Here is a 21,753-nt window from a genome sequence, read left to right on the forward strand (position 1 = left end):
TCTAGATACATGGAGATCCTAAGGAGAGAACCATCTCATCATATCTCAAAATAATAAGAATAATTATTCAAAAGAATAATTGGAGAAACAAGCAAGAGTGCTGTTTCTTCATGAACCTGGTATGAGCAAAAGGGTCAAGGAGATAGACACAGAGAACAGTCAACCCCTATCAAACCAGATATCTAGAGACAAAGTGGCTCCCAAGACCTCATCAATGAAGCAGACCTAAAATGAAATAACAATGTCTCAGGGAAATTTGTGGAGAGGGAGCAGAAAGAATGTTAAAGCCACACATTGGGTCATGATACACAAAGAAATTTGTTCCTTCCCATAACTGATGGCTAACCCCACAGTGCACAAACCATATAACCCAACAAGAAGGGTCCCTGTGGAAGGGAGAGGGACAGGGAGAAAGCTAACAATGGTACCAACTTTACTGTATTCACTGAGTACAAAATCAATTTTAAAAAAAGAAGGCATTTGGGTATGCTTTCATAGCCATTCCAATCCCAAATTTCATTTTAGAGCCTTCTAGTTCACAAATATGCCTATTGGAGTCAAGTGTTATCCACCTTATCCTGTTCCCTTCTCTTACATACTTTATACTTATATGAACAAAGCAGAGCCTGATGGCTTCCATTTTCCTTTCTTTTAATGCAAGTGCAATATAGTGTATTTAATTCAAAATATCTATTGTTGCTCAGAGAAAGAATTGTAATTAAAAGAAATCAAATTGGGACTTACACCATTCATGGTTTATTAGCCTAGGAAAATTTTACCACATCAGGCAGCAAGTTTTTCCATAAACTATTATTTTAATCACGCATTGAGTATGAGCAACCTAAAAATGCCTTGAAAAACATAATTGCATGCCATCCACTAGAAAACTGGACTATTCAGTGGCCAATGGCCAAGAATAAAGCTAACTTGAAAGAATTTGCCCTTGGTTCACATACAAGCTATCACAGGTAAATTTGTGGTTCCGTAATTGACCAAGAGGAACAGGACCTCATATTTAATTTTGTGTCGACTACAATACTTCAGGAAAAATATAATATCCTAAAAACAGGAAAAAAAAATACATAAATCCAAATGTTCCTTCTATTAGTATATTAAAAGTAACAACCTCTATATAAAGCACAATGAAACACAAGACAACATGTCATTGTTGTTGATAACAAACAGACAATGACTTATTTTCTGCCTGGAACCACTGTACTATGGAGACAGAGGCAGACAGCTATGGAGTTTTCTGACTAGTCATTCACACACATGTGTAAAACCCAAAAAGGCTGACAGATGGAGGAACTCTGAGAAACTGAAATTTAATCTCAAGGACTCAACAATCCATAGCAGACTTGTACACTATTGGAAATCTAGAAGATAACGGTCATATACTTTTGAGAATGTGACAGACTAAAGATATAAAAGAATAAATTCTGGATAAGACTTCAAAGTTGTTCAGGTATGAAACCCTGAAAATGAAACAATGAATTCCCACTTTTGAGATAATGTATAAAGCCCAATAATGTGTACTTAAAGTAGAGTACAGTATCATTGGAAATACAGAAGAATGCAATATAAATGCAAAGGACAGTCCCTAAATTAACACATTCATGATGAACACACATCAGATTCCAAAATCTCAAGTTATTAGAAGAGATGTGGGACATAAATTACATATGGACAACTCAAAGACACATTAAAACCCATCCAAATAAAAGTAAACTCAGTATGTTGATGTAAAGTTAACTAACTAGGCATGAACATCAGGAAAGGAATCATTAATGAAATATTTTGTACAGATCAGAGATGCATGAACATTGTAATGTCAAATGCTTGTAATCCATTACTTCAGAGCCTAAAACAGCAGGAATAAAATGAAGGAAGAGGAGGATGAAGAAGGAAAATAACTGTTACTTGAATTACCCAACACTTTAAGAGGCTTAGGAGAGACAACTCTTGGCAACATTGACACATATATTGGTAAGAGGAAAACAAAACACAATATTTACAGAATGATAATGGTAATGTCAAGGGGGTAGCCTATATAAGCCAGACCCACCCAGAGTGACACACCTCCTCCAGCAAAGCTCTACCTGTCAATGGTTACAATAGCTGGGGACTTATTCATAAACACATGGGGATATAGAGAACATTTCACATTCATACCACCACAACAATGAGAATAAACTTATTTACAATTATTTCACTCTTATGAAGTTTCAAATACTAGCTTCTAAAGATGTCATGTTCACCCAACCTCAAAATACAAGGAACATGTACAGCAAGAGAAGTTCAGAGAGAATATCATTTGGTACATAATGTTCAGTGTGCTTGATATGAAACTTGTGATTGACACCTCATCCATAATGATGATTGTGCTCCCCTTTCAGATTGCCAATCAGAAGGTTCCACCATGTGCTGGCATTGATTTTTGCCTTGGAAGATGTTAACCATAACTCCCAGCTACTACACAATGCATCATTGAAATTGCATTCCATTTCTAAGATTTGTCAGAGTTCTTCATTTTATGCTGGTGAAGATAAACTTCCACATGAAGTGAGGGATTCTCCCAACTATATGTGTGAGCAGAAAGCATGTCAGATAGCACTTACAGGACCCTCATGGGCAGGATCTGCCAGCCTAGGGCCACTCATGCAGCTCTATGTAAGGCCACAGGTGAGTCTATGTCAATAGGGGGAGTTGAAACTAAGTCTCTTAGTGGCCTTCTCAAGTAACTAAGCAAGTGGTTTATGCCTATGTTTATCATGATTTTAACTGAAATATTAAATACTCATTTGGTGGGCTATTAACACTCACCTGCTTGAAACAGAAAAGAACAGAGTATAAGAGAAAATGCAGTTCTCAAGATAGATCACTAGTGAGTACTTTGTGATAAGGTTCTGGAAATTGACTTATGACTGTAGTGACAAAAATGAACAAGTTTTTTCTATTTCTTGCTGGTTTACAACATCAGTCAGAAGTTACCTTGCCTGATGCAATCTTCTTTTGGTTGATTACAATGTTCTGTTTCCTTTAGATTTCCTATGGACCATTTCATATTATACTTAGTGACTGGGAGAAGTTTCCTTATTTGTATCAGGTGGCCCCCAAGGATGCAAACCTGCCACTTGCCATGGTATCCTTGATGTATCATTTCAGATGGGCATGGGTAGAACTGGTTATATCAGATGATGACCAAGGTTTTCAATTTCTATACAACATGAAAGCAGAAATGAAAAGATATGGTATCTGTTTAGCCAATGTAAATATGATCCCAGCAAATATGAATATGTACTTGATAATGATTAAAGTGTTGATTAATACAATCTTCACATCCTCAGCAAATGCTGTTGTCATTTATGGTAACATTCATGTTATTCTGGAAGTGGGATTTTTAAGATGGGAATGTTTAGACCCACAGAGAATCTGGGTTACCACCTCACAGTGGGATCTCATGCCATGTGAGGTAGAGCTGATCCCTGACTCATTCTGTTGGTCTTTTATGTTCTTACACCACCATGGTGACATTTTTAGTATAAAAGCTTTTATCCAAACAATGAAATTCTCCAAACATACAGAAAACTTTAATTCTGTAAAATCAAAGCGGATGAGTTTTAATTGCTGTCTCTCCAAATCCTACTATAAAGCACTGAATAACTATTCTTCCAACCCTTCACTGGAGTGGTTTTCAAGGCACAGATTTGACATGGCCATGGATGAAGAGTGTTACAACATCTACAATGCTGTATATGCTGTGGCCCATGCCTTCCATGAAATGATTCTTCAACAAGTAGATTCTCAGAGGATAGGAAATGAGTTTATGAAAAGTGGTTCATGCACTAAGGTATAGTGTCTTAAAGTCAGCAGTACTTACATGCAATAATGTGACATCCTCAAAGTTGTCAATACATGCTCAGGCCTATTTGGCTAGGACTCTTTTTCTCAATTATAAGGCTTTCTTTGCTTTGTCACTTCCAACACTAGGGAAGCTAAGACAGAATGATGACTGTGGGTTTGGTTACGGCTGGGCTAGAAAGAATAGATCCAGTTACTACTTGGCTAGTGAGGAACACTGCCCCAAAATACAGAATAAAAAAAAAAAACAAAAACTAGTGGAGAGCAAGATAATTTTTAGTGAACTTCAGTGATTTTAGAGAAAGATGACCTGAATGTAATGCCTAATTTTGTGGGGAGGGGGGACATTGTGGTGGGGATTCACTCTATCCTATGTTGACCTGAAATTCACTTTGTTGTCTCAGAATGGCCACAACATATGTTGATCTTCCTACCACTGCCTCCCAAGTGCTGGGGTTAAAGATGTGTACTACAGACTTGGCAACTTTTTCTGTACTTGAAATATAAAGACTGATTTTATCATATAATCTATAAATGAAGAGCTGATGATCCCATGCTCCTGAGATAAAAAGAACGTGTTTTTGTTGTTTTGTTCTTCTTGTTGTTACTGTTTGTTTAGTTATGGCAGGGTTTCACTCTAGCCCACGCTGCTCTAGATATCACTCTGTAACTCTAGGCTGGCCGGGAACTCACAGAGATCCTCCTAATTCAGCCTCCCAAAATGTGCGGTTATGGATTTAGAAAAGTGCTTGAACCCCACAGCCTGGATTCATATCTACTCTTAACCAAAGAATTGAATAAAATGAATCTGAGAAGAGTAATTATGAAATTATTATGTTTATTTAAGGAAGGACAGAATCAAGAGAAGGAAAATGACTACATGCACAGAGCTTGACAGCCCACATGATAGGCCTGAAAAAGAATCACAGAGAGGACAGACAGGAAAGTACAAAGAGCTCTTGCCATTTGGAGAGCAGGAGGGGGCAAACAGCCTACATGGAATGTTGGAATTAGGGGTTCTTCCCTCAGCACAGCCCAGCTAGGCCAACCCAAGGAGAAATCCAACATAAGTGATGAGTGGACCACTGAGAAAAAAAGGGGTTTGTCACCTCACATACATCTATTTTAAACCTCACAATTGTGGTCCTTACATTCTGCTTCAGTTGAGCCAGAGAGATAGCAATTGGTCTGGCCTATGAGCTGTCTGAGGAAGAGGCTAGCCATAACACCAAGTCCTGGGAGCTGAATTTGATCAACCACAATGTTAGGACTAGATTCAAATCCTAGGAGAGACCTCCATACCAGGAGAGGACCAGGTTGTGTGTGGAAAAACAGATCTAGGGAAAACGTAAGTAATCACATCATCCTTTGATCTCTAGCAAAGTGGAAACTGCAAGGATAGGCCCAAAGACATTCCTGCTTCTTACCTTAGGGGCCCAGTTACCCTAGTTGCCTAACAAAGCTACCTGACTCTCTCCATAAATGGCATAAAGTAGTTACTCCAAAACTAAATGTGTTCCCAACCTCATTTTCACATTTGAGGTCCTAAAAGCAACCAAAAGATGAAATTAATATTGAAATGTGAATATTCTACTTATTATCTCATTAGCAATTGTTTTGTCAGTTTTTTTAAGATAAACTAATATTAATTTCTGTTTTCTTTCATTTTCAAGGTAGAGTTTCACTCTAGTCCCAGCTGACTTAGAATTTATAATGTAATCGCAGGGTGGCCTTCAACTCCCAGTGAACCTCCTAATTTAGCTTCCTGAGAGCTGAGATTGAAGGCATGTACCACCAAACCCAGCTAACAAACTAATACAAAACCATAATGTTATTTTCAAGTGATCTGTCTCTGTAATGTATTTTACCAGTTGGTTTTTAGCAGTAAATGTGCATTGTAGGGAAGAACTGTAAAAACAAAGGGCATTCCCTACATCATGCATGCAGTCATGGCATGTGGGCCTTTCCAATCATGGAATGATGCATATCTTTTAGGTACATGCTTTTCTGAAGAACATGCACTGTACTAGCCCTATTGGAGATGTAGTGAATATGAACCAGATAGGACAAGAAAATGATGAGTATGATGTCTTCAACGTTTGGAATTTCCCCCATGGTATTGATCTGAAGATGAAAATAGGACAGTGTTCCCCACATTTTCAACATGGTGAGCAGTTGTATTTATTTGAAGACATGGCACAGTTGGACACAGGAAGGAGACAGGTGGGTTTTCCTGCTGTAGTGATTTACACTAGACATTAATAAACATGTTCGTGTATAATGTGTGTCTCCTCATCATACATTGATTCCTAGATATACTTTATGTTCAAATACTTGACAAAAACTGTAATTTTCCTGAATTTGTTTCCACATGTTTCTATAAAGACATTATACAATATAACAAAATTACTATGATCATCAAGCACTATAAATAAATTTTGTCATCCAATCTGCTAAAATTGCCTGGTTTGAGAGGAGTATCTCAGATTTCTTTCCCTGACACATGTCTGAATTCCTCAGATCCTGCCTTCAGTGTGCAGTGTGCTGTGTCCTCCTGGGTTCTGGAAATCCTGTCAGGAGGGACAAGCAGCCTGCTGTTTCAATTGCTATTAGTGCCCAAAAAATGAGATTTCCAATGAGACAGGTAACTGCATGTGTGAAAAAAATATACATCAGATTGATTATCTTCTATAACACACATGAGGATTTCAAAGGTCCTGGAAGGAAACTGAAGTGAAGAAAATCAGCCAGGCATGGGGGCACACATGTTTAATCCCAGTACTTGGGAGGCAGAGGTAGGAGAATCTGTGTGCTGGAGGCCAGCTTCAGACTTCATAGTGAATTCTAGGTCAGCCTGAGCTAGAGTGAAACCACATTTTGATAAAACAACTACACCAAAAATAATTCTTAGTCATGTTAACTAAATTTGTAGGCATTCTGTAAGCATTTAAAAGTATACCATCATTTTATATAGCATATATGTGAATGAGAGCAATATACTTTTACACCCTGTTAACGGGCTAAATTATTGAAATACTGAAAAAACACACAAAGTATTACTTCAACATATTATCCTCATTAAACAGATTTTATATCAATTGCTGAGACCATTTTCTGAAGAAAACTATTTTAAGTACTAAACATTATGTACCTCCAGAGTGAAAATGCACACATGCTATTATTGTGCCTAATTTTTATTGGTTTTTAGTCTTCCCAAGGTCAGCTCCACACCTGAGTCCTCCACTTACTTACCAATCCCATTTCTGGCAGGTTTTGGCCAAAGAGGAGAAGTACAGACTGTGTATTTGCACTGGCATGCACACAGTAGAGCATGACCATGGATGGCTGAAATTCCTGTTTGCTTTTAGTTCCAAAAGGAAGGGAGGGAAAATTACAGAGATAGAAATTGAATATGGGCCAATGAGAGACTGTTGTGAATGTGCACACAATGACCCATGGACTGATGTCAGTGTTCAAATCATCCAGGTTTGTGATGGGAGAGGAATTTGGAAACTGATCTTATGTGCTAGGGGAGTTACTGGTGGAAATGATTATTAATACAATTAGAAATAGCTAAAAGTTTTAACTGTGAATTCTTTTCATTTCAGAATATGCTTTTAAGTTTTTTATTAGGAACCTTTGTAAATCAAGATAATTTTCCAAAATCCAGATTTCTTCATGCCATTCTTCCCTTTCTCTTCCCAATTCTTCCTTCCACTGAATCATTTGTCTTCTCAAGAAGACTGTCTTCTGTTTTAATGTCATTTTTTATTCATCCTTTGAGCAGGGCTGGTGTAGGTAGTGTCAGCACCACTGTGAAGTAATCAATACCATGGCTAAATTGTTAGGGGCACAAGTTGGGACAATATGCACAGAAACATTGCCTCTTCCACATAACTGATGGCTGCCACCACAATGCACAACCCACAATCCCCATGGGATAACCTGTATCCCCAATGAGAAGGGTCCCTTTGGAGGGGATCAGGGGTGAGGAAAAAGATGATACCAACATATGAGGTTTACATATTAAGTATGTTCATAACTTATAACGAAAACAAAATAATTAAAAAAAAATACCATGGCGATTAGTTTCTGGAAGACAGTATTGAAAGCACTCCTTCTTTCCTTGGGTTCTTATTTCCTTCCCACCATTTATTCTGTTCTATTTAGAGAGCATTTAGTTGTCACACAACAAACATGACACTATTGTACCAGTTGGTGTATTTTGTCTAGATAACAAGGCATAAGACTTGATTATCCACTACCGGTTAACACTGTTGGTGCCTTTTTTTGCCTCAAACAGGCTGCATAGTCAGAGCATGTTTTAATACTGTTCTAAATGACTTGATCATGAATTTGGCATTAATATAGATACAATGTCAAAAATGGGAATGAGACAGGTAGGAACAATCTTTGAATGCCAGTGGATAATGACAGAAAAAAACAGAATTAAAAATAATACTCTATCATAAAGGTAATCATAAAGTAGTAGTTATTCAAATGATATAATCATGTTAAAAACACAATCCAAATAAAATGACTAGCTTTGCAATTTATTAGTGACTAAATATTAGGTGAGAAATGTTTTGGAATTTATACTCAAAGAGCAAGAGCATATTTTATGTGAGAATAAACTGAAAACGTTGGTTGATATATGCTATATAAAATGATGGCATACTTTCTAAATGTTCACAAATGGCTACAAATTCAGCTAACCTGATGAAGAAACATAAAGAGCATTTAGATAAGTGTAATCAAAGGCTGTCATTGGACTTAGTTGATGGCTCAGATGGTAAAATATTTGCCACCCAAACATGAAAACCTGAGTTCAAATCTCTTGAACCAATAAACAGACAAGAATGGTGGCTAATCTGGAGAGGTGAAAATAGTGGGACCTTAGAATTTGGTGTCTATATAGTCTAGTCCAAGTTTTGAGCTCCAGATACAGTAATGTACCCCAACTCATGAATAAGATGGACAGCAATTGAGAAGGCCACCCAGTGCTGAACTCCAGTCTCCAAATTCCTACACACACACATGTACACACAGAAAGAAACATGTAAAGCACACCTACATGTGCTTGTACAGGCATGCACACACACCACATATATACACACAAGCACTCAATGAAAATAAATAAAGATATCTTCATCACTGTACATGTTAGGTCAGGACAAAATGGAGTTACAGCAGGAGGGTGACAGAGATAAGGAATGCATCATGCACATTCCTCAAGAAACCACCCCACCATTATCCCTTCCTTGCCTAACAAAGCCCCAGGGCTAGGTTTCCCTCCTCTTTATCTCCCAACTGGTCACTTCTGGTCTCACACCCCAAGGGTAATGAAAAGAACAAAAGAGTTCTTCTCCCTTCCTCACCTTCCCCCAACTGAAAAACTCCACATAGTGCACTTTCTATAATCTCAAAGGTGACTGCTGAGTCACTCCTGGCAGCTCTTGTTTTTCCCCTCATAAAAGCATCCCTCTTTGTCTCAGAGTGGTCATCATGATGTTGGTCACTCCTGAACCCTACTGTACATATTCACTATGAAAAATATTCTTAAATTTATCTTATGAACAAATGTATTTGAAATTAAATATTGGTATATGTCATAGCAAAATTTCTAATTTTCGAGGTAGGAGTAATGACTTCCTTTTCACACGAAATGTGATCTTTATTCCTTGGGTATTTGGTTACTGATTTTTCTCATTCTACTTTCTAAGTAGGTCTTGAATAAATTACCAAGACAAAAGATTATAGAGGTAAAGTTGAATAAAATGCGTAAATACTATCTAAATCCTCTCAAGATTAATTTGGAAAACCTTCTCCAAGATGACATTGCACAGGTTTGGTTATAATTGTATCCTGGTATCCATTTGTATTCATAAATTACTATTACTCAAAAAGACAGATGTGTATTTGAATGTCTCCCCTCTGAATACACAATGCAGAACTCCACCTGGAGTTGGAGAGTAGACAGTAGCTTCTACACTAATGGAATGAAAAGTCTGTATATAGATAGATAGATAGATAGATAGATAGATAGATAGATAGATAGAGATAGATATAGAAATATAGATATCTATATATATACATCTCTCTCTCTCTCTCTCTATATATATATATATATATATAGATATAAATATAGATATAGATATAGAAATATAGATGTCTATATATATACATATCTCTCTCTATATATAGATAGATAGATAGATATAAATATAGATATAGAAATATAGATATCTATATATATACATCTCTCTCTCTCTCTAGAGAGAGAGAGAGAGAGAGAGAAATAGAGTGTCTGCATTCCACTTACACACACACACACACACACACACACACACACACACACACACACACATATATATATATATATGTTTCAATTAAATTTAAATTTTTTCTGAGACAAGAATTCACTCTAGCCCAGACTGACATGTAAATCACTCTGTAACTCCAGCTGGCCTCAAGCTCTTAGTTGTCCTCCAAACTCTGCTTTCAAAAGGAGTGATTTTATGTGTAAAGGCACCACACCCAGCAGTTAAGACTTTTATTATGACTCTGAATGTGTTGACACAAGGAGTATTAAGATAATTACACTATTTCATTAGGAGAAAATAACAATGGTTTCTAGGTGTCTGTCACAATACATGTGAAAACAATTTTCAGTCACATCTTCAGGATAATCTACTTATATTACTGTCCATGCCAACAAAGAATGAATACATTCTAACATGCTGCACATACTTATGTAAGACAACAGTGACACACGAGAAATAGAGATGTACTGATGAGTCTTTGCTCTCTACCTCAGACATGGAGCAGTGTGTGAAGTGTCCAGATGATCAGTATGCCAGTGTAGAGCAAACCCATTGCCTGCAGAAATCTGTGACCTATCTGGTTTATGCAGACCCCTTGGGGATCACTCTATCCTGCCTGGCCCTGGCCTTCTCAGCACTCACATGTCTTGTTCTTGGGGTGTTTTGGAAGCACCAAGACACTCCCATCGTGAAGGCCAATAACCGCACCCTCAGCTACATCCTGCTCATCACCCTCAAATGCTGTTTCTTCTGATCCTTGCTCTTCATTGGACGTCCCAACACTGCCACCTGCATTCTGTAGCAGATCACATTTGGAGTTCTCTTCACTGTGGCTGTTTCCACTGTCTTGGCCAAAACAGTTACTGTGGTCCTGGCCTTTAAGGTCACTGCTCCAGGAAGGATGAGGGGACTGCTGTTATCAGGGGTACCTAACTTGATCATTCTCACCTGCACCCTGATCCAGCTTATTTTCTGTGCAGTGTGGCTGGGGACCTCTCCTCCCTTTATTGACACAGACGCACACTCTGAACATGGACACATCAATATCGTCTGCAACAAGGGCTCAGTCACTGCCTTCCACTGCATTCTGGGATACCTGGGATCTGTAGGCATAGTGAGCTTCACTGTGGCTTTCTTGGCCAGGAACCTGCCTGACACCTTCAATGAAGCCAAGTTCCTGACCTTCAGCATGCTGGTGTTCTGCAGTGTGTGGCTTACCTTCCTCCCTGTCTACAAAAGCAGCTATGGGAAATTCATGGTGGCTATGGAAGTCTTTTCAATCTTGGCTTCCAGTGCTGGGCTATTGGGCTGCATTTTTGTCCCTAAGTGCTACATTATTTTACTAAGACCAGACAGAATTGCTCTTCACAAGATCAAGGATAAAACCAATTCTTGAGCCTGTATCTTTCCTTACAATTTAAAATAAAGTTCTTTATATATTGTAGAATTCATAGCATTATTTTTTAAACCAAATGTGTTTTCAGCACCTCCACATAAGTGAGTTTCATTTGTTCCCAACGATGGCTATATATCATATAGTGGATTAACATGAATTGCTCTTAGAAGTCAAATCTTATATCAGAAAGATAATGATTGATAAAGAGTTATTAAGAATAGGACTGGAGAGATGGCTTAGCCTGTGAAGCCTAAGGGCCTCAGTTCAAGGCTTGATTCCTCAGGACCCATGTTAGCCAGATGCACAAGGGGGCGTACACATCTAGAGTTCGTTTGCAGTGGCTAGAAGCCCTGGCATGCCCACTCTCCTCCCTCCCTCTCCCTCTCTCTCTCTCTCTCTCTCTCTCTCTCTCTCTCTCTCTCTCTCTGTCTCTCTTACTCTCTCTGCCTCCTTCTCTCTCTGTCTGTTGCTCTCAAATATATAAATAAAAATAAACAAAAAAAATTTAAAAAAGAATATTTCACATAGGGACATGACCTATCTATGAATCTGATGTTGGTTTCTGTCTCACTTGATGTCTATAGGATGATAAAGATAATAAAGTTGGGCTGGAGGAATGGCTTAGCAGGTATGGTGTTTGCCTGCAGAACCAAAGGACCCAGGTTTGATTCCTCAAGACCTACGTCATCCAGATACACAAAGTGGTGCATGTGTCTAGAATTCATTTGCAGTTGTGGGAGGCCCTGGTGCCCCCTTCTTTCTATCTCCTTTCCTCTTCTTCTCTGTCAAATAAATAAATAAACATAAGATATTAATATCTATTGAGAAAGTATATGGTGTGAGGTGATATGGTAGTTTGAATAGATGGCCCCCAATCTATTCATTGTTTATTTAATTTGTAGTTTGGATCTTCAGTCATTTGATTGGAGAAGGTGTCACTGGGTAGATCTTAAGGTGTGTTGGTGAGTCTGAAATTCCAATGTAAAAATATGTAAAGTGCCTAGTTCTACCTGGAGTTCCTGAAGTGTGCTGTGTTGTGTGGCTTTTTGGCTTATGGCTTCTTTCTCCTTGCTTGGACCTGTGCCAGCTTCTTCTGCATTATGGAACTTCCCCTGTATCTGTATGCATCCATAAATACATCTTTCTCCATAACAGTGCCTAGTTTTGAAGTTCATCTCAGTGAACCTGAAGCTGTTTGCTATAGAAGTTGGTATTAGGATGTAACAGTGAGATGATCTGACCATGTGGGTTTTGGTCTTTTGGAACTTTTGTTTTGGAGGAATGGGCGTGAAAGAGGTACTGCAGCTAAAGATGCCCCCTAGAGTGATAAACCAACATTTGTGGACTATTCCAATGAGAGTTTAAGAATGCTAAGTGCAGGCAGTATTGAACTTTAAGGTGTGGCTTATGGATTTTCTAGGGGGAAGGAAAAACTGCAGTGGACTTCATTGGAATTGGGTACTGGCATCAGGGCTGGCCATGTTCTGCTGCCTAGGTGCAGAGAGTTTAATCAAGGTAAAATTTGTAGTAGACTGATGTGCTTGCCTGAAGATATTGGACTGAGAGTTTTATGATTTTAAGTTCAAAAACCTCAAGATAGTTAAAATTAAGGTGTTGAGACTAGTTTAGGTTGATAAAGCTGCTATTGTAAAACATTAGCAATCGTAAGGAAGATGACCCAATTGCATTACATTCAAACAATGGAAATGATGCCTGTGGAAAGACTATATTAGACATGTAAAACTCATTTAGTAGAGTTGACTAGAGAAGGAACCTGCTTTTCAAGGTTATTATTTATTTCCTCAATGAATTAAGATTATGGCTGTGTCCTTCACATCAGGAATTGGTTTTGGAAGCATGAAAAGAGTGTGAACCACTGATGAGATGCAGCATGAGGAAGGGTGTCAGGACCAGAGATATACCAGGATTATGCATGTGCTACAATGGAGTGTACTCTTGGCCTGGGATGGAAGTTTTCCCTGGCTACTCTGACCAGCAGGAGGGTGGAATTGGAAAATCCAGTCTGTCAGTCCCTGGTTATATCAGACTTGAGCTTCAGAAGTTTGATGTTTGATGGTGGTTAAGGTTGCATTTTTCCAATCTCTCCCTCTTATGCCTTTTACTAGTTGAAAATGTTTACTCTGTGTCTTTATATGTTGAAAGTATATAGCTTATTTGATTTTACAGGACTCACAACTAAGAGATAATCTTAAATCTCAGAGGGCACTTGGGTCTGTGGAACTATCTTAAGTTGGTCAATACTGTGGGGACCTTTGAAATTGGAATGAATACAATTTACAATGCATGATGGTTTTGCACCTAGCAGGGGCCAGGGTGGAATGTGACAGTTTGAATACATGTCCCCCAATATATTCAGTGATTTATTAGTTTTGTAGTGGGATCCAGGGTTGCACAAGTAAGACTACTGATTCACAAATTGCTGAGTGTGAACCTATGCAAGCCAGGTTGCACATTAGAGGGCAGGATCTCTGAGAGCAACCCCGAACTGCTTGGAGTGTGAGCTTTTTATGGGAGAAAAAAAAAAAAAAAACAACTACAATATGTTTATTGTAAAAACAGGATGTTAGTTGCACAATAATTCACAAGTCACATATTACAGCTAGAACCATAAAAGTAATTTAAAATATAAAGGGTAATTTGGTGTATTACAGCAAGGACATTCTATTTTTTAAAGGCTATAGGGAAGAAAAAACAAAACAAACTTGTGAACAGCAGAACATCCTCTTTATATACCATCCTCATCTGCTTAAGCGAGTGTTTCATTGAGTTTTTTTATGAGCTCTTACAAGGAAGTGACTTCTGTTTTTCTCTAAGCTTGATATAAAGACTTGTAGGGAAAAATAACATTTTTCTCTCTTTACAGTTTGTAGTTTGGATCTGCAGCCTCCTGGCTGAAGGAGATGTCACTGGACAGATTGTAAAGTGTGGTGGTGGGTTTGAAATTCCAATCTAAAAATATGCAAAGTACCTAGCTCTATGTGGACCTCCTGAAGTGTGCTGTATGGTTTTTGGTTTTGGTTTGTGGCTTCTCTCTCTCGCTCTCTGCTGGGACATAAGAAAGCAGGGGCCAGATTCTTCTCCCCTTATGGAACCTCCCCTGGATTTGTAAGCTTCAAAACATCCTACATAAAAGTACCTGGCTTGGAAGTTAATCTCAGTGAACCTGAAGCTGTATACTACAGATGATATGAGAGCTCAGATTCTGCAAATCTTGTTATGGCATTGTACTTAAGTCAATGAGAAATGTACATTACTGAAATATTGAAAACATGCAGAACAGAATTCCTTATTAAAATGATATCATTGCTTATAATTGTTCTTTAGTCTGCTGACCATCAGATATGAAACTGTCATGAAGAAAAATGAAGGAAATCCTTGCATCTTGCTTACATATTGTTAGGTCATGACAAATTGGAGTTACAGCAGGAGGGCGAAGTTAATCATCCACATTCCTCAAGAAATTGTCCATCTATTTTCCTTCCCCTGTGCAACAAGGCTCCAGGTCTAGATTTACTCTTATCTCTCACTAGGTCACTCTGGTCTCACCCTATGGACCATGAAAAGAACAGAGATTTACTGCTCTAACAAAGAAATTCCTTCCCTTTCTCACCATCCCCTCATTGAAAAGCTTATTAAGCCCACTATATGCAACCCTAAGCTGACTGCTCAGCTCTTGTGAGTCAGTCAGGGCAGCTTATGCTTTTCTGCAAATAAAAACTTCCATCATTGTGCTGGAGGGATGGCTTAGTAGTTAAGACATTTATTTGCTTGCAAAGTCAAATGACACAGGTTTGGTACCCCAAGTCCCTTGTTAGCCAGATGCACAAAGGGGAGCATGCATCTGGAGTTTGTTTGCAGTGGCTGGGGGCCCTGGCATAAACATTCTCTTCTCTTTCTCTGTCAAACAAATACATAAATTTTTTTTTAAAAAAACAATCAAACTTCCATCTTTGTCTCAGTAGTCTCTGTGGTCCTTGGTCACTCCTGAACCTTACATGTGGTGTCTGACTCAGATAGGAAGGTTTCTGATTGCTCTCTTGGGTGGCCAGACCTCCTTTTCCCCTGACTGGATCACTGACCTGCCATTCAACCATCTGAAGATGTCGGACCATATCTGCCTGATACAGGTTCTCACACCCACCACAATTCAGACTCACTGTTTTCTTTGTCATCTGCTCCCTCCTTTTCAGTAAGTGTCCCTCTCTCTCAGGTTGGCCTGGCACAGGTTTCACCCCTCCTTGTGGAAGCTGTGCCAGCATGCCAGCCTACACCCCTCCGCTGCTAGGCCCTAACCCCAGGTCTCCTGAAAGACACAGTCTGGACACCTCAGGTCTCTTGCTCTTTGGTCTACTGTACCCTAAGCGGTGCCTTTTGGTTCAGTTGTACCATCTTGGGCACTCCTCTCCCTTCCTCCTCTTCCTCTCCCTCTTGAGCTCTCATCTTTCACAGCCAGCAGCTTTCACATGCCCACTACTAGGCTAAATAGCCAGCAGTTGTGACATGTACAGCCTCTGTCCATGTGGGAGGTGCAGGCTCCATTCACCCTAATGGGCCAGGAGTCATATTGGTGTTCTGGGTAAACCTAGCTTAAGCTTTGGTATATTTTTCTCTCACCCTTGTTTTGCTCTTTTTCTAAATTCTCACTGAATTAAAACAAACTTCTATCAATGTACAGGCAAATGGTCCAAAGTACCCTATTTTTCACTCTGTATGCAAGGCCCTCTATCTGCTCTATCTGCCATTCTTACCAGGGCCTAGCCAAGGTCTCTGAAATGCACTCTCACTCAACCCCTGCCCCTTACTAGCCCTCACCCCCTGCTTTTGACCCTGACATCATAGAGGACCTCACTTCAACAGCTCCTCTGGTTCCCTCAGCCCATCGTGATAGTAACTGGTAACAAGGTTTGATTTTAATCTCCAGAGTTGTAAAAATCAAATAGAAATTTAAAATGGGAGTGCATATCTTCTGAATGAATGAATGTGTGAAGGGGAAATGGTTGTCTAGAGTCTCTACAAAGAGTGCACTTAAAATGAGTGGGTGTATATGAGTATGTATGTGGCTCACAGCCCTAAGGTTGCAGACTGATTTCTTTTCTGAGCAGTGCTCTTTCACTGTGGGGATGTTTTCCACCAAGCCCACTGTACTACATGGCATAGCCTATTTTTACTGTTGAGGGTCCCCCAGAAGAAATACTAAAAGTAATTAAGATCATAGAAAAGAAAATTCAAGATTCTCCTACTCTTAAAGAGTTGTAATATTACAGGACTGAAAATCAAAATTCTCCCTGGAATTTAGGGGAAAAAAAGGCTTTTTCTTAGCTTACCTTACTTGTAGATCCAGGGAACTGCAAGCACTGGGAATCTCAGGATCCTGACCCCAGCATGATGATATACGAATGCCAAGTCACTATAGGGACTTCTTATAAGAAATTTGTAACTATTTTATGCTTATAAAAAAATTTTAACTGTTTTTCATTTACTTTATCGTTCCATGCTTATATGGAACTACAAACAGATAACAGCCTCAAGATTTTTGTTTAAATTTACAAATCTCCTAAACTCATATTAACAGCTGGGTATGGGCAGGTACACCTGTAATGCCAGTCCAATGGGAAAGCAGAGACAGAGGAATCACTGGCGCTCACAAACTCCAGGATCAGTAAGAGACTTCTTTGGCTCACACAAGTAAGGCTAGAAGAGTGATGGAGTAGGACATCTGACATTCTGCTCTGGCCACTGTAAAGACAGCAAAAAGTTATATTTCTCTACATTTCCTTATACCTAGCCTAGAGAAATATAGAAGTTAGGAGGCTCTGTTGATGGCAGACAAATGGGAGGCTCTGCTGGGATGCATTTCCTGGGACCTGCATTGTTGAGCAAACTCCTTAAGATAAGCAGGACTTCTGGTCACAAGCTTACCTCACACCCCCCAGGTGGCGCTTCCTGTAACTGGCCAACAGATCTAACATCATGTGGTTATTTCCAATAAAAGCTGACACTCTGAACAGTTCAAGGCTGCTGTCCCCCTGAGATACCCTCTGGGGCAAAGACCTGATATACCAGACTCGTTTTTTTGTTTTTGTTTTTTTTTCCTTTTCCTTCTTTTTTACCCAATAAAACTTTGCCTCACAAAAAAAGCATTATGTTTAAATTTGAAAGTACTCAATATTAAATTTGTAAAATAATTTATTTCTAAAATTTCTAATAATGTTTAAATCTGCTTTCTCATTTTTTATAGATGTGTTTCAGGAAAGTTACAAGAAACAAAGTTCCAAAATCTATGCTTATTCTGGGTAAATAGCATAATTCACATCTGTTCTTAACAAAAAAAAGTTCTTTCTTTAAAAAAAAAGTTATTTCAAAAGGCCTTTTGAGGAGAAAAAAATGGTCATATTAAAACTGTTATGGTAGCCGGGTGTGGTGGCGCACGCCTTTAATCCCAGCACTCAGGAGGCAGAGATAGGAGGATTGCTGTGAGTTCGAGGCCACCCTGAGACTCCATAGTGAATTCCAGGTCAGTCTGAGCTACAGTGAGACCGTACCTTGAAAAACCAAAAAGAAAAGTGTTATGGTAATATCAATAAAAGTTTTTGTTGATAGTTATGAGATGAACTGACTGAAAAAGATAAATTAGAAAGAAAACTTTAACTGTTGGATGTTAAATGTTTGATGAAAAAGATCATTACAGAGTGATTACATGGGTTGAAAGGTAAAAGTATGTAGATGAAGGTATGAGTAAAGTATGTAGGTGAAGATATGAGTAACCTTAAATAGGTTAAAGACAAAGTACTGATTAGATTGCAGACTGCTTGAGATATAAAGTGATTTAGCCTAGGGTTTGTATTAGATTAACAAAGTTTGGCCCTGGCTGGGAGCTATGGTATTCACGTTGTAAACTTAACTTTAACTCACTGATGTTAATCAGGTCATAATAATGGTTATAAGAGACTAAATTTAGAGTACCTGACCAAATTAACTAGGTTCCTCTATTTGTCAACCTTTTAACTAAATCTTAAGATTAAAATTAACATGTTAATATTTAATTTCTCCTAAGGTTATTATATCTAAAACACTACCTCAAAAAAAATCTCACAGAGGAACTATTTACTATTATTTTCCATGTTCTTGTAAAACATTAAACTGTATTTATCTGCCACACACTTAAAAACTATCTACCAATTTGATCAAGCAAAAAAAAAAGGGGAAGCTTCAAATTAACAAAATTCAAAATGAAAAAGGAGAGATCACAACAGACATGAGTGAAATCGGCAGAATCATCAGGACTTATTTCAAAAACCTCTATTCCACAAAACTGGAAAATGTGGAGGAGATGGATAAATTCCTGGGTGCATATCATCTACCAAAGCTAAACTCAGAGCAGATCAACCACCTCAATGAACCCATCACACTCATGGAGATTGAAAAAATAATAAAAAAGTTCCCAAAAAAGAAGAGTCCAGGACCAGATGGATTCCCAGCCGAATTTTATCAAACCTTCATGGAAGAACTTAAACCAATCTTCCTAAAACTGTGCCACACAATTGAAGAACAGGGAAAGCTACCCAACTCCTTCTATGAAGCTAGTATCACCCTAATCCCAAAACCAGGCAAAGATGCCACAAGAAAAGAAAACTGTCAGGCTGTTTCCCTAATAAAGATAGATGCAAAGATACTCAACAAAATACTCGCAAACCAAATCCAACAACATATCAAAAGCATTATCCACCTTGACCAAGTGGGATTTATCCCAGGAACACAAAGGTGGTTCAACATACAAAAATCTGTCAATGTAATATACCACATAAACAAGCTTAAACATAAAAATCACATGATCATTTCAATAGATGCAGAAAAGGCCTTTGACAAGATGCAACATCACTTCATGATCAAAACATTGGAGAGAATCGGAACGACCGGTTCACATCTTAACATAAAAAGGCAATATGCAAAGCTCCAAAGGCCCAAATAATACTTAATGGAGAGAGACTGGAGGAATTCCCATTGATATCAGGAACAAGACAGGGATGTCCTCTCTCACCTCTGCTTTTCAATGTAGTTCTAGAAGTCCTAGCCCAAGCAATAAGGCAGGAGAAGGAAATAAAAGGGATACAATTTGGAAAGGAAGAAGTTAAGTTAGCTCTATTCGCTGATGACATGATTGTATATGTAAGAGACCCGAGAGACTCCATCCCAAAACTCCTGAAGGTGATTAACTCCTATAGCAAAGTAGCAGGATACAAAATCAATGCACAAAATTTGGTAGCATTTCTGTATGCAAATGACAAAGACACAGAAAAAGAAATAAAGGACATAGTCCCATTTTCAATAGCAACAAAAAAAATAAAATACCTTGGAATAATGTTAACCAAGGAAGTAAAAGAGCCATACAACGAAAATATAAAAACTCTCAAAAAAGAAATTGAGGAGGACTTGAAAAGATGGAAAGACCTCCCATGCTCCTGGATAGGCAGAATTAACATTGTGAAGATGACAATCCTACCACAGGCAATATATAGATTTAACGCAATTCCAATTAAAATCCCTGCAGTGTTCTTCACAGAGATAGAAAAAATGATCTCAAATTTCGTATGGATAAACAGAAGGCCTCGCATATCCAAACATATCCTCAGCAAAATAAATACCTCTGATGGCATCACCATACCTGATATAAAGCTATATTACAAAGCCATAGTAATAAAAACAGCATGGTACTGGCATAAAAACAAGAGTATAGACCAATGGAATAGACTTGAGGACCCGGATTTTGGACCAAGCAACTATAGCTAGTTGATATTCGACAAAGGCCCAAACAATATAGACTGGAAAAAAGATAGCATCTTCAACAAATGGTGCTGTACAATCTGGATAACCACATGCAGGAAGCTAAAACTTGATCCACACATTTCACCATGCACTACACTCAAATCCAAATGGATCAAAGACCTCAACTTAAGACCAGAATCTCAAAAACTACTGGAAGAAAATTTAGGAAGTACTTTCCATGATATAGGAATGGAAAAAGACTTCCTGAACAAAACCCCAGTTGCTCAAGTTTTAAACAGTCACTCAACTAATGGGATCATATGAAGCTGAAGAGTTTCTTTACAGACAAGCATATAATAAGCAAAGCCAATAGAATACCCAAAGAATGGGAGAAAATATTTGCAGGTTATCCAACTGATAGAGGCCTTATCTCTAGAATTTACAAAGAACTCAACAGTCTAAACAATAAGAAGATAAATACCCCACTCACAAAATGGGGCACAGAGTTAAACAGGCAATTCACAGAGGAAGAGATACAAATGGCAAACACACACTTAAGAAAATGTTCATCATACCTAATCATCAGAGAAATGCAAATTAAAACAACTATGAGATTCCACCTTACCCCAAGAAGGATAGCCAACATCAAAAGATCAAATGAAAATAAATGCTGGCGAGGATGTGGAGAAGCAGGAACACTCATTCACTGTTGGTGGGAATGCAGGATGGTACAACCACTTTGGAAAGCAATATGGGGACTCCTGAAAAAGCTTACTATAGAAATACCAACAGACCCAGTTATACCCTTACTGGGCATCTACCCTAAAACCTTCAAACCAAAAGCCAGAGAGATTTGCTCAACCATGTTTGTAGCAGCGCAATTAGTAATAGCTAAAAGCTGGAATCAACCCAGATGTCCATCATTAGAAGAATGGATAACAAAGATGTGGTATATCTACACAATGGAATTCTATACAGCAGTAAGAAAAAATGACACAAAGAAATTTGAGGAAAAATGGTTGAACCTGGAACAGATCATTCTCAGCGAACTTACCCAATCACAGAAAAAAAATTGACACATAGTCTCACTCATCTGCAACACCTAACCTGAATCTGCCCAAGATGCCTTACATACCCAGCAAGCACCTCATGGACTAGACAATAAGATGGATGGAAGGGCGGGGAGGGAATCGAAGAGTGGAAAACAGTAATCTGGACCCAAATAGCAATGGTACCATAAAATTCTACTTCCTAAAAGACAGACAAAATGGCTGAACCTTCACTAGACCCTTACAGGAAACACCTGAACCACAAGACACTGGAGAGGGTAGGATCAAGACTGACCTAAATCTCCTACATCTTCTCTCCCTCCCTCTCCCCCTCTCCCCT

General features: G+C 38.5%; 1 protein-coding gene across 1 annotated transcript in view; it reads left to right on the top strand.

Annotated features, from left to right (window-relative positions):
- The window catches only part of LOC101603966 (vomeronasal type-2 receptor 116-like), a 50,366-nt gene extending 38,786 nt beyond the window's left edge, over positions 1-11,580 (top strand). The window contains 5 exon segments of the mRNA XM_045134740.1: positions 2,397-2,682; positions 3,044-3,850; positions 5,857-6,084; positions 6,382-6,505; positions 10,679-11,580. Of these exon segments, the coding sequence (XP_044990675.1) occupies positions 2,397-2,682; positions 3,044-3,850; positions 5,857-6,084; positions 6,382-6,505; positions 10,679-11,580 (2,347 nt within the window).
- Positions 11,581-21,753: the final 10,173 nt, after the last annotated feature.

Source organism: Jaculus jaculus, chromosome 15 (genome assembly GCF_020740685.1).
Source record: "Jaculus jaculus isolate mJacJac1 chromosome 15, mJacJac1.mat.Y.cur, whole genome shotgun sequence".
Taxonomy (NCBI): domain Eukaryota; kingdom Metazoa; phylum Chordata; class Mammalia; order Rodentia; family Dipodidae; genus Jaculus; species Jaculus jaculus.